The sequence below is a fragment of the Marmota flaviventris genome, chromosome 8 (assembly GCF_047511675.1).
Source record: "Marmota flaviventris isolate mMarFla1 chromosome 8, mMarFla1.hap1, whole genome shotgun sequence".
Classification (NCBI taxonomy): Eukaryota; Metazoa; Chordata; class Mammalia; order Rodentia; family Sciuridae; genus Marmota; species Marmota flaviventris.
In genome coordinates this window covers 76,904,450-76,918,364 of record NC_092505.1, presented here as the reverse complement: position 1 = coordinate 76,918,364, position 13,915 = coordinate 76,904,450, and the positions used below count along the sequence as shown (strand labels likewise).

The 13,915-nt window shown below is 34.9% G+C and overlaps 2 protein-coding genes across 8 annotated transcripts in view; both read right to left on the bottom strand.

Annotated features, from left to right (window-relative positions):
- Positions 1–13,915, bottom strand: part of Senp7 (SUMO specific peptidase 7) — a 177,301-nt gene that overhangs the window by 33,455 nt on the left and 129,931 nt on the right. For all 7 annotated transcript variants that reach the window (XM_071615396.1, XM_071615397.1, XM_027943177.2 and 4 more), the window contains 4 exons: positions 11,728–11,846; positions 7,367–7,548; positions 5,705–6,044; positions 4,374–4,531 (listed from right to left, as the gene is read on the bottom strand). In XM_071615396.1, coding sequence (XP_071471497.1) covers positions 4,374–4,531; positions 5,705–6,044; positions 7,367–7,548; positions 11,728–11,846 — 799 coding nt within the window. The remainder of the gene's footprint in view (positions 1–4,373; positions 4,532–5,704; positions 6,045–7,366; positions 7,549–11,727; positions 11,847–13,915) is intronic.
- LOC114098950 (large ribosomal subunit protein uL13-like) lies at positions 7,803–9,131 on the bottom strand. The gene has a single exon (XM_034636192.2). It carries the CDS (start codon positions 9,089–9,091, stop codon positions 8,573–8,575), a length of 519 nt encoding a protein of 172 aa, XP_034492083.1. The 5' UTR covers positions 9,092–9,131; the 3' UTR covers positions 7,803–8,572.

Genomic DNA, 13,915 nt, shown 5'->3' with positions numbered 1-13,915 from the left:
AGAAGGAGGGGCTGGGGATGTGGCTCAGTGGCAGAGTCCTTGCCTTTCACATGTGAGGCACTGGGTTCGAGTCTCAGCACCACATAAAAACAAATAAATAAAATAAAGGTTAAAAAAAAAAAAAAAGAATTCTAGAAAGATAAAAGGATGCTTCTCCAGAGAAAAAGCACACATTAGAGAGTCATAAGAGGAAGAAAGAAATCATCTTTGGGTAAAAAAAAAAAAAAGTCTTTATATATTCTAAGATTTTAATGAAAAAAGGATTTTCCTGAATAGGGAAATCTTTGTATAATTGTCTAGACAGTGATATAGAAAGTTGAGACAGTTTGAAAACAGATATATATATATGTGTGTGTGGCTGGACTGACTATATGGACTGATCAATTCTAGGACATTTCAGGCTATTCCCAATACTAATATACTGACATAAGCTAAGATTTTTGTCCATATTCTGACATAACAGAGCTTATTAAACATTAAGCTTATACTTAGTAATTTTGCTGTTTAAACAAGGATTAAATTTTTAGTAAATAAATTCACATCCTTGATTAAACAATAAATGTCTTCGAATACTACCTAGAGTTCTAATTTTGAAACTTCTCCTAAAAAATTAAAATCAGTAATTATGATTATTACTTCAAATTCTTACATATTATTTCTGTTTTATTAGATATTTATGGGATTTAAGAGAGCATTTTATGCTTATTAAACACATGTATTTTCTATTCTGGAAAGATGTGTGTGTGTGTGTGTGTATGTGTGTATGTGTGTGTATATATATATATATATATATATATATATATATATATATATATTTCTCATGCCCTTAGTAAAGGCTACAGCTCCTAAATTAAAAACTCTGCCTCTGGCTTCTTTCCAAATTAAGATGATCATTTAAATTAATCTAGAGCTACAAGGTACAAATTTTTATATACAGCTTATTATATTCTTCATTTTTGGTAATTCTGTTAAAATCAAAATCAAGTCATACATTTAGTAAAGGCAAAGTTTCTATTTAACATGGTCCCTTTCCAATTCATTAATGTTGAACTTAACATAATAGATGACCTTTGTCAAATTTTATGACCAGCAATAAATCCCTTCTCATTATTCAAATACTTGCACTATTGTCAATAAATTAAAACCAATGATATTATGACTTATGCCAGCATTTTATTCAATTTTAATAAATAAAAAAGGCAGCAAACAGGACCCCATATGCACACACTAGATCTTACAAAATATTTCAAAAATTTTTCTTAATTGTGATACTGAGAATCTTACTGCTGCTGAACATAATTTAGTAAGTTAAATCAAATTTCAAAAGATAGAGTTTAAACTGGTCACTGCAGAATGGCTGAAAAATCTGACACAGGAAGGTAAATTTCCAGCTGCAGAGTTTGCAGGAATGCAGGCTTTTCAAGCTTGACAAATAAGTAAAACTTACGAAGACTTCTATGGACCCATTTCTCAGGTACACGTTTAATGTGCTTTGCAATGTGGACTGGAAATCCATTCATGTAACTGCATTAATTATATTGACTATAATGGTCAGCTATCTAAATTGATCCTATGATACATGCTGGCTGTCTAAGAATAACTTTCGAGAAAAAGACAGCATATGAGAAACCTAAACCAGCCAAACATGCTGGTCCTTTGAAATTAAGACTATATTTATATATCTGGAAAACTGTCAAAATAGAAAGATTGTTAAAATAGAATTTCCCTGTACAGGCCAGTTATTTACAGACTGGTCTCCTAGAATTGACAAAAATAATTACATGAGGATGCCATAACTCCTAGAAGCTTTAACCCTCAGCGAGATGGTGCCCAAAAGGATGTGTGATGCTAACTTTTGCCTCCAGAATTCTGCATTACTGACAGGCCTAAAGTGTGAGGATTAAAAGAGAAAGGATGATAAATATCCTGTAACCTGTAAAAAAAAAAAAAAAAAAATGCAACTTGCTTAATTGTATCACTAGTTATAACAGAGGAAAAGGACACTGATTCTTCATCAACGTTCCATTGTCCTATTGTCAGCTAGCATTTCGGAACTATGGCATTCTGAAATTAACATTCAGGCTTTGAAACAGCTGCATGCCAATTAATTAGACCTCATGAGCCTTAAAGTGATTACTTAAAACGCTACTCATTGTTTCTATAATTACAGCCTTTGTGGCTATGTCTCAAAACTTACAACATGTGAATTTTCTTAATAATTTGACTTCAATTACTTCCAAGATCTCCAATAGTCAGATGAATACTGATGGAAGGATTGGAATGAAGTTGAACACTCTAGACGCCACTGTAATGAATAATACAAATGAGCTCTATGCTCTATGGTTTGAGGAAAGACTTAAATGCCATGTCTGTGTTACTATGGCCAAACACAATGTTTCCCAATAAAATTGAGAAAGGATTAAAAATCTTCTGATGAGTATTTGGCAGAGTAATAATAATAACCTGGATCTTTCAGAGTTAATTAAATGACTTTAATCCTAAAAATATGTTAAAACATTCTATATGGTATGTTATTGAAATGATATGTTTTCTAATTCTTTTTGTGTCTCAATAGTAGGTCATGATGACCTCGGACCAAGAATCCAGTGACTGAAAGATAGAATTCCTCAATTGCCTTTATATACTAAGAAAGGGGAAATATGTCAAGAGCTGCCACACAGGAGCTGAGTGCCCCCTAGCTTTGAGTGATGGAAATGTGGAGACTGGCTTCCCTAAGCAGGAAGCAGGTGGATCCCCATCTCCACTCAGCAGGGGAGCAAAGCTTTGGGATATGGATGGAATGTTCTTTCAAACAGTCTCCCCCAATAAAACCAGGGTTTGAGGCACGCTTCTCTCTTTCTTTCTTGCCTGCCTTGCCCCTTTGTGGGTCAGAGGAGCTGTCACAGAACCCAAAGGAAAAGGTATTTTCTCTTTGTGTGATTATTTCGTGCCAGCCCAGTTCACCTGTTGTGACCCTGACTGATTTATCTGTGTGTCGAGACACCCTCTTAGCCTCCAAAGCCACTGGGGTTACAGGCATGCACCACCAGTAATGACACTTTTAATCATAAATATACCTAAGCCATTAAGTAGGCTATTGACCCAATTTGGCAAGAATTTTAGGGAAAACCCAGACCACACCCAGATATCTGTGTAGAGTTTCAACTGCAAAATACCTATGAAACAATAATCTAACTGCCAAACTGTTTTTATATATCTGACCAAACTTTGTCACACTGCAAATTAATAGCCTCTAAGATTATCCAAAAACAAGCCACTAGGGTATGGTGGCCCAGGCCTGTAATCCTAGGGACTCTGGAGGCTAAGGCAGGAAGAATGCAAATTCAAGGGGAGCCTTACCAACTTAGTGAGACCATGTTGCAAATTAAAAAATGAAATAACTCTGCACTGGTGGTCACTGATAATCATTTCTTTAAAATAGGATAATCAGAGGCTAATAATGACATGAAAGAGGACTAAAAATAAATGAAGAAGGACCTACCTACATACTCTCTTCAAAGGATTATATAAAAAAATTGATTGCCATTAAACTAATACATTTCATTTTATTAATTTCTATAAGAAGGAAAAGATGTCAACTTTAATAGGTTTCTGAATCTGCTATAAATGTTTCATGTTATTTAATAATGTGATCATATGAGGTAGGTACTATTATCGTTATTTAAAATGTAAGGAAACTCAGGCTTAAAGAATTTAAGTGATTTCGGCTGGGCACGGAGGCACATGCCTTTAATCCCAGTGGTTCGAGAGGCTGAGGGAGGAGGATCGTGAGTTCAAAGCCAGCCTCAGCAAAAGCAAGGTACTAACCAACTCAGTGAGACCCTGTCTCAAAATAAAATAAAAAATAGGGCTGGGGATATGGCTCAATGCTGACTTTAATCCCTGGGACCTCCCAAAAGAGAAGTTAAATGATTTGCCCAGATGGCAGAGCCAGGATTTGAGCACACATCTGTATATCTGCAGAAGGCATATCATTCCTTTATCTCATATTGCCTTAATAGTATGTGAGGAAAAGGATTTTCTAGTAGCTACAGTACTCCAAAAACAAATGAATATTATACACTATTCTAAAAAATGTTTTGATAAAAGTTATGCATATGAGAATTTTTAAAAAGTACTTAAGTCAAAGAATATTTAGACAGAATAAATATAAATGATTAGAAAAAAGTGACATATTCCTTTCACTTCAAAAAACCAAATATTTCACTCAAACTAATACAAAAGTTTTCTCAAAATACAAACTAATAAAATTTACAATTTGTATTACATCATTCTGCTTATTAAAAGAAAGAATGATTATCCAACTAGTATATTTTTCATTATTAATCTAAGAGAAGGCAGAAATAAATTACCTGTCCAGATTCACAGGAAACTGGTGGTAGTTCTGACAATGGTGATTCAGAAGTACTCTCCTTTTTATTAGTAATCTCATAGTCTTTCTTAGATTGTAATTTAAGAATTCCTGAACTTTGATGGTCAATGGGTCCTTCTTCATCACTGGAAACAACAACTAAAAAGGAAACATGTATTTTGAATATGTCACAATAATCACCTATCAAATAAAATACTTTCTAATTAGTGCAATCAATATCTTGAAAAATCTCATTAAATTTAATCATCTAAATTTATTCAATTTAGAAGTAGACTAATATTCATTATCATATTTGCCCTAGTTCTATATAATATCTCCATATCGGTACTGTTATTCAGTTATTGATCTGCAACCTTACCTTCTATAGGATAAGCAACTTTAAAAATGTTTAAATTGATAAGGAAAACTGCTCTAGTTTAGGTATTAAGTGTTCCTTAAGGGTTTGTGTTAAAGATTTGGAACTCAAAGTGGCATTATTGGGAGGTGAGGGTATCTCTGAGATGCAGGGCCTAATGGGAGGTTCTTAGGTCACTGGGTTGTGGCCCTAAAAGGGATCTGGGGCCCCATCTGTCCAGTCATTCCCTTTGCTCCGTGTCTCATAATATGAGTGTTTCGCTTCACTATGTGTTTCCTATCACCAGAGGTCCACGCAATCTTGTACTGGAATCTACAAAACTGTGAGTCAAAATAAACATTTTCTCTTAGTAAGTTAGTTATTTCAGGTATTTTGTTACAGTGATGGAAAGCTAATAATACAAGACCTTAGGAACAACTTCTAGTTCTAATGGCACAATATAGTGTGCCATTACACTAAACTGCACTTGAAGCCCAACTATATTCATTGCTTCTGGAAGTAATAAATACATAGCTAAGGGATGATTTGAGAGAATATTTACTGTATATTCTTTAGAACCTCATGAATTTTTTGGAGCATGTGAATACATCAACAATTCCAACGTTAATTAAATAAAAATTAATGATAATAGTTAAATAGCACTTAAACTTGGCTGCATTAACCAAATGATAATAATTAATGGTCCTTAGAGAATCTTTTTTTAAAAGTACTGAATTGAATCACAGTGATTAGTTTAAAAAAGATACTCTGCTTCCAAGTGCTCCATTCACTTGCCTAAATTGATATTATAAGATTTATAAAGGAAACCTCCAAATCCCAGGACATTTTCATAATGTTCATACATTTTGCAGTCATGTCATAACAGTTTATTGCCTTAGCAAAATCTGTTTGAGAAGAAAACACTCCTGAGAAAATCAAAGAAAATTAAGTGCCTTTACAATTCTCCTGTCACTTACTTGGCTCAGCCGAGATCAACGATTGGTTCCCTTCACTGTGAACAGTTAGAAGAGGCTTTTCTACTGTATTCAACTCATTCTTATCCTTTTCAATCACAGAAGAAATCTCCACTGTATTACTGGAAATAGAGCTCTCAAAATTTTCAGTGGTTGAATAGTCAGTGGCACTTTTGGAAGAAGCACTCATATCCAACTCCTGACTACCACATGAGGACAGTTCAGTAAAATCACTTTCTACAGGTTCAGGCGTAATGTCTTCAAGCAGTGTTGAGGTCTGATGATAGTCTTTACCTGACTTTTCAAACTCATTAGAGATTGCTGAGTCATTTTCTTGTCCTTTCTGAACATAAATGTATAGAAAAATTAACATTTTTATAATTTGGCTTCTTTAAAACCCTTTTTTAAACCTTAAATTCCTAAAGAATAACATAAAAAATATTACATCATTTCTATAACTACATGAATAGAAAAATACACAATTATACTACATTATACTCGGCAGTGTCTCCTATGTACAAAGATATAGGGTTTGGTCTGTCCAATCTGATGCCTAAAAATTTTTTAAAGGGTGAGAGGGGATGCCCATCTTTACAAATGGCTCAGATGGTCTCCCATGATCTACATCAACTTTACAATGAGAGGATTTCTTTTCAAAAGTAATAAGGCCACATATAACTAACTGCTTTGGTAATAAAACACAGAAAATTAACAGGATAACAACATTAAAAATTATGAAAACCAATGCCTTCAACCTCTCCATGACTATATAAATCTAAATCATGTTCATATTTATAACTAAAGGCACTACAAAGTCCTTAAATTGTTTGTGAATCAAAGGAATCAAAAAGCTGTCTCCCTATGGTTTTATTGTATAAGAAGTCTTCGAAAATAGGAACATTATATATTAGATATGGCAATTACTTATAATAAATTCCCTAAACACTAAATAAATATGAGCTTCAACAATCTGGTAAGTAAAATGCTACTGAAAAATAAATCTAATAGCAGTTTTACAGAGCAAGGGACTGGACAGTATGATTAGTATCTGGTTAAAAAAAAAACAAGTATGAAGGATTTATTTATACAAGTCTTATAACTACATGAAAAACTACATGGATATATACACCAAACTACAAGTGCACCAAATTACTTAGGAGAGAATGGTATCAGAGAAAAAGGAACTTTAGTTTTTTTATTATTTTCTAATATGTGGAATTTGCTCTAATAATTGTACTACGGAGAAAAGTTACATAATAAAATATTTTTAAATAAATAAAGATAGGCCAGGTGTGGTGGTGCACTACTGAAATCCCAGCTGCTTGAGAGGCTAAGGCAGGAAGATCACAAGTTCAGGGTAGCTGAACAACTTTGTGGAACCCTGTTCTCAAAAATAAAAAGCACTGGGGTTGTAGAGCTCAGTGATAGAGCACTTGCCTAGCATGCATGGGGCTCGGTTCAATACACAATACGGCAAAAAGCAAACAAATAAATAAAATAATAATAATAATAATAATAAATAAAACAAAGCTAGAAAAGAACCAAAAAAGAATTAAAGAAAGCTGATGAAAGAAGAAAGTTGGGAGAACATTATTTGACTATAGTCAACTCATTTTTATCACTGCACAAAATTATTTCCGATGACATATAAATACTTCTACTTACTCTTTTTTCTGTTGGCTTATCCAAAGAAGTAGAATTATGAGATTCAGATAAATTATATTTGAGTCGTCTTCTTGCCTTCCTGGAGATCAGAGTGGGTTCCATTTTTGAATCAGAATATGTAACATCCTTGCTTCTGCTCTCATCTTCAAGATAGTCACAACCTCTACTTCCACTGTTAAGATCTTAAAAAAAAATAGAAAAGGCATATTATATGGCCAAAACATTTAAAAAATCCCTTTTAGAGGAGTTCATGAAGCGCTGGGTTCGATCCTCAGTACCACATGGAAATAAATAAATAAATAAATAAATAAATAAATAAAAAGGTATTGTGTGCATCTACAACTAAAAAACTATTTTTTTTTAAAAAAAACTGCTACACTACTTCCAAACCTCATGAAAACAGACATCCACTGTTAAATCACCATTTGACATTGGATGAATAAAAAAGCATATCTTTTTATTAACCTATTTACACAAAGTAAATGTATATTATTATGTAATGGATATGATATGAGATGAGGAAAATATGGAGAGGGAATATCCTTTGTGGGATCAATCAAATTGAAGCAATCAAACCATGTTTTTCCATTTTCTGTGAATGCATTTGGTGGTAACATGACAAAAAAATAAAATTTAGAAAATTCATGTCTTAAAAATATTTTGATAATTCACTGTGGTTTTATAAATTAGTTGTCTTTTTAAAGTATCATTCTGAAACCCACGCCGATAATCACTAAAAATGCTTAGTATTTCAGTTATCAAATAGACGTACTAAACAAAAATACTTTCTAAAAATTTCCTCCTAAATAACTGAAAGCTATCCTGAGTTATTTTGTTTTCTAATCTACATGAGTACCAACTCAAAGTTTACACACAGCAAGTCAAAAGCAGTCTACTTTAATTCATAATTTACATCTATCTAATACTGACTACTCTTTCACATTCATTCAACATGACACGCCTTCTCTTTATTCTTGTTCTTATTCTATGTTCACCAACTCTTAATAACTAACATCCATGATAATATATCTATATCATTCTATAAAAGGAACACACTGGGACATAATTTTTTTTTTTTTTTTTTTTTTTAGGCATAAACAGTCTTTATTGGGCTCAGACCAGGAGTCCATTGGTTCTGAGGACCTCTGTGAACTTGTTAATTTTCTTCTCCACATTCTTTTCTGCCTGTTTTCGTAGCCTCATAAGCTATTTTTTCTTCCGGTAATGGATCTTGGCTTTCTCCTTTCTCTTCTCCTCCAGGGTGGCTGTCACTGCCTGGTACTTCCAGCCGACCTCATGAGCCAGGCGCCCCAGGTAGGCAAACTTTCTTGTTGGCTTCAGTCGCACAACCTTCAGGGCAGCAGGAACCACCATCTGCTTTTTCTTGTCGTAGGGTGGTGGAATCCCATCAAACACCTTGAGGTGGTCCAGGGCAGCCTGGCCTCGCTTGGTCTTGTGGGGCAGCATGCCTCGCACTGTCCTCCAGAAGATGCGACTGGGGGCCCGGAAGTGGTACGGGCCACGGGATGGGTTGGTATTCATCCTCTTGCGGAGGAAGGCCAGGTACTTCAACTTGTTTCTGTAGAAATTTCCAGAAATGTTGATGCCCTCACAGCGCACAACCACCACCTTGCGGCCCAGCAGTACCTGTTTGGCCACAATGGCCGCCAGGCGGCCCAGGAGATGGCCTCGGCCATCCAGCACTAGGACCTGCCCCTCCGCCATCTTCGGCAGCCGCCTGGGAAAGACTGGGACAGAATTGAGGACAAAAACTCTAAAAAGACAAATGCCATTCAATTTCCAAAGAAAATACTCTACTCCCTCTCCCAGGGAAACAAACTTTCCCCAACTCATCAACACAATACTTTAAAAAGTATATTCAATTTTTTTGCAATATTTTAAATTATAAAAATAGTCTAATATCTAAAAAGTTATATTGTTTTATAACATAAATATAAATACTATTATAAAAGACCAGTGAAAGAAAAGGAGCTTAAGAAAACTTTTATAGTTTTATAGTTTCCTTTAAACAATTTACTATTTGCACTTCAGTTAAGCTTTTCTCAGGGAAAACAGGAATAATTATTGCATAGAGCTACACATTATAAAAAAAGATTCTATAATATAAAATACACAATTTAATGTGAATATTCTTAGAATATAAAATTAAATAGATGACAAAAATATTTTAAACAAAAGAAAATTATCCAGGCACAGTAGTGCACGCTTATAATCCCAGAAACTCGGGCAGCTGAGATAGAAGGATCAAAAGTTTGAGCCCAGCCTCAGAAATTTAGCAAGGTCCTAAGCAATTTAGTAAGATCTTATCTTAAAATTTTATAAAAAAAAAAAAATTTAAGAAGTACTGGAGATGTAGGTCAGTGGTAAGTACCCCTGGGGTCAATCCCAGTATAAAAGAGAGAGAAGAAAGAGATAGAGAGGGAGGGAGGGAGAGAAAAAGAATATTAAATATTTCCAGTGTATGATTATGGTAAAAGTAAATTCCAAAGACAAACCATGTGCTACAAAAAAAAAAAAAAAAAAAAAATGGAACACCTGGGATTTAATTCAGAATTTCCATTATTTTATGTTTTTCATTAAATAATAAGTATTAGTTATCCATAGGAGAGCAAACATCCTGAGTTTAAATAAAGATTCAATGGCTAATTTCCTTAAGAACACTTCACCTACCATTTTACCTTTAAGGATTCAAAACACTATAAAGTGCTTCTTTTATTGTGCACTTTTCCCTAATGCAATTATAAAATTCTCCTGTGACACTGAGATAATTACAGCCAGTCCCTTATAGCCTTGGGTTCCACATCTATGCATTTAATCAACAATTGATGGTGTACTGTGTGATTAGGCCTCCAATGTTTACATCTGTACTGAATATGTACAGACTTCTTTTTTCTTGTCATTATTCACTAAGCAATACAATGCAACAACTATTTACACAGCACTTACACTATGTTATCTATTACAAGTAATCTAGAGATTAAAGTATATAGGAGGATGTGCATAGTTTATATGAAAATACTAATCATTTCATATATAGGACTTGAGCCTACAGAGATACTGGTATCTGCAGAAGGAAGGAGAGAGGAAGAATGTATTGGAACCAATCCTCTATGGATATAGAGGGACAACTATACTTAAGGAAACAAATAGGAACACTTACTATTCAAATATTCCTACCCTCTGCAGTAGATGTAGAGGCTAAAAATTATCTTGAGAGTATCTATTTCTAGGAAAAGCATAGTTCATACAAAAATAAACATCTTTCAGTGTCCTTCCTGATACTACTTAATGACTGAGTTTCTTTCTCCAAAGATTGCCCTCATAAGAGTTTAGTTGGCTTCTTGTATAACATAAAATTTATTACTCTAGTTTCCTTTGGACTTTTTTCCCTTCGGTGAAAAAGGTTACTAAAAAATAATTTAAATAGCTGTATTTCAAATGAATTGCATAAGTATTTCATAGTGATTAAAGGAACTTTTTCTTGTGTAAATAACTTACAAATCCCTCAGAAAATAAAATAACCTGAACTTGTTTAAGCTATGAATAATCCAAGAGACCTCTGGAGGTGTTCAATAATCCAAGAGACCTTTGGAAGTATTTTACAAATGGCTAATACAGCAAGTTGTTTTTATACAAATTTTGGTAAAATATTTTTAAATCTTCAAAAAGGAGATGAAAGGAGAAAAAGTCATCAAATCATTAATCCTATATGTGAGGAGGCCTACAAAGAATTTTCAGAAGTCTGGGGTATATTTACCTTCAAATTTGCTAACAGTGGATTTTTTGACATCCTTCTAGAGTTGAAAGAAATTCTATGAATAAAGAATGTATTTCACAGCAGAATAGACAGTGAGAAGCTAATAATAAAAATTCAGTTAGCAATAATATCAACATCCATGAAAACAACACTTACAATAGCTAAATTAACATTACAAATTTATAGCTACATCTTTTTTTTTAATATTTTAAAGTTGTTGATGGACCTTTATTTTATTTATTTGTATGTGGTGCTGAGAATCGAACCCAGTGTCTCATGCATGACAGGCAAGTGCGCTACCACTGAGCCACAACCTCAGCCTCTATAGCTACATCTTTAGCCTCCATAAAAAACAAAAAGAAACAATACTCAAATTTAATTTGGGGATTGGACAAACAAATCAAGAAATATGTACTAAAGTACATAAATAGTAGATTTTGCAATTTTCTTTGTGTTGCTAAATAACCTACCTTTGCATTTGTATCCTTCCCATGTAAGATGAAATATTTATTTATAACTTGAAATTTCTATAAATGCAGTATGCAAAAATTCAAATTCCAACAGTTTTCTAAGGTTCACAAACCTTTAGGCTGAGTGTCAAACACTATAGGAGAAAGGCCATCATCATCTCTTTGCTTTTCTTTAGTGTTTACAGCCTGCTTTGCAGAAATGTTATCCACTGTCTTACTTGATTGTGAATCCCTGCAAAACAGAATTGTATTATATGCAATTCTAATAAAGTCCAAATGAATTTAGAACCCAATTGGCATATATTCAAAGTAAAAATCCAACAGGTTACATATACCTTCCTACATGAAAGACTAAATAATCTGGGCAAAGATAAAATAATCAACTCCGATTTGAGAAGTTCTCATCCGTATTGTACCTTTAAATTCCACATGTCTTTGGGGAAAACAGGATATACATATTATAGGATTATGTACACGTAAAATGAGCAAAAGAATAACGTTATATAAATATTAAATAAGTCAAAGTGGTTTAAAAAGGAGAATTCTAGAACACAAATTTCCTGATAATCAAACTTATGTATAATAAAAAAAATTACAAGCCAAAGCTAATTATTAATAAATTTCAAGCATGGTTCATGTATCAAAAGATAAATACAAATAAAGTTAAGAATATAGTAACAAATTTATCCTATAGGAAATAGTTTAAAATCTAAGGTACTGTTTAATATTTCAATATAGGCTGAGTGCAAAATGAGTTTGGGCATGATGAACATAATATTATTTCTAATAAAATTTGTCAATACAAAATATACTACCATATGTAATACACACACATGAAATCAAATTTAAAATCTGGACAAAAGGGATTCAAACTATTTGGATCACAGATAACTATGAAGAGAAAATAAGAGACTCAGAAAATACAATATAAAGGAGGTCTTAACTTTCTATACTATTTCTTTAAAAAATAAAGACAAATTTGATGTAAATAAGGAAAATACTATTTAAATCTGAGTAATACGTAATATGATATTTTTCTTGGTACTTACATACATATTTAAAATAACATAATTTTTTAAATGTAAGGTACTCACAACTAAGATAACTGTAAGAAGTGATAAAAAGGGACTTTAAAGACAAGTAACACATATGATTCTTTATTTTGAGAGTAATGATTGGGACTATGAAAAATTAGTTGTAAGTTTAAAATCAACAGTATCCAACAGACACTATACTACATTGGTAGTGCAGTATCATGGTAAAAGGAACAGCTATTACTGTTATTACATTGCTTATCCTTTTCATATTTACTTTGGTATAATTTTCTTTACTTTTACGTTTCAAATTAAATGCCAAATATTCAAAAACATAAGGCTCAGCCACTTTCACCTACAAAAAAATTTCAACTAAGTCAAATCATTCCAGCCCTCAATCCTCAAGAATCAATCTTGACGCCCCCTCCCCCTGCGCCGGCATAGTAGAGGGAACTGGGACCAAACACAGAGCGGGCCCAGCGGCCTGCTGAGGGGCAGAGCCGCCCCCCACCCCCCTCGCCTGCCAGGTAGGGGAAGGGTGACCACAGACAGAAAAGGCCCAGTGGCCCGCGGCGGGACAGAGCTTCCAATCACTCCTGCAAGGTAGGCGGGCCTGCGACCCACCGGCAGAAGAGGAGCAGCCGCCTGCTGAGAGGCTGAGCTGCCCCCTCCCCCTGCGCTGGCATAGTAGAGGGAACTGGGACCAAACACAGAGCAGGCCCAGCGGCCTGCTGAGGGGCAGAGCCGCCCCCTCCCCCCCGCGCCTGCAAGGTAGTCGGAACTGAGACCACCATCAGAACAGGTCAGACCTGCAACTGAGAGACAGAACAGGCCCAGTGGCCTGAGGAAGGGTAGAGCCGCCCCCCCCCACGCCTGCAAAGTAGGCGGACCTGCGACCCACTGGCAGTACAGCCCCAGAGGCCTGCAGAGGGGCAGTGCCGCTGCCTGCGCCTGCAAAGTAGGCAGAACGGCGACCACCGACAGAACAAGCCTAGCGGCCCGCAGAGGGACAGAGCCGCCGCCCGCACCTGCAAGGACGGCGGACCTGCTACCGACTGGCAGAGCAGGCCCAGCGGCCTGCCGGCGTGGTAGGCACATTGCCCCAATTGGCGGAGGGGCAGAGCCGCCGCCCGTGCCTGCGAGGGAGACTTTGCAACTATACAAGACCAATATAAATATATAGGGGGAAAATTCAATAGCACAACAGTTTCACCAAGAAGAAAGGAACGCGAACAGTATGAAGAGACAAGGAAAGAAAGGACCACAA

Excerpts from the sequence above, each read along its gene's own strand:
- LOC114098950 (XM_034636192.2), bottom strand. The coding sequence starts at position 9,091 with ATGGCGGAGGGGCAGGTCCTAGTGCTGGATGGCCGAGGCCATCTCCTG.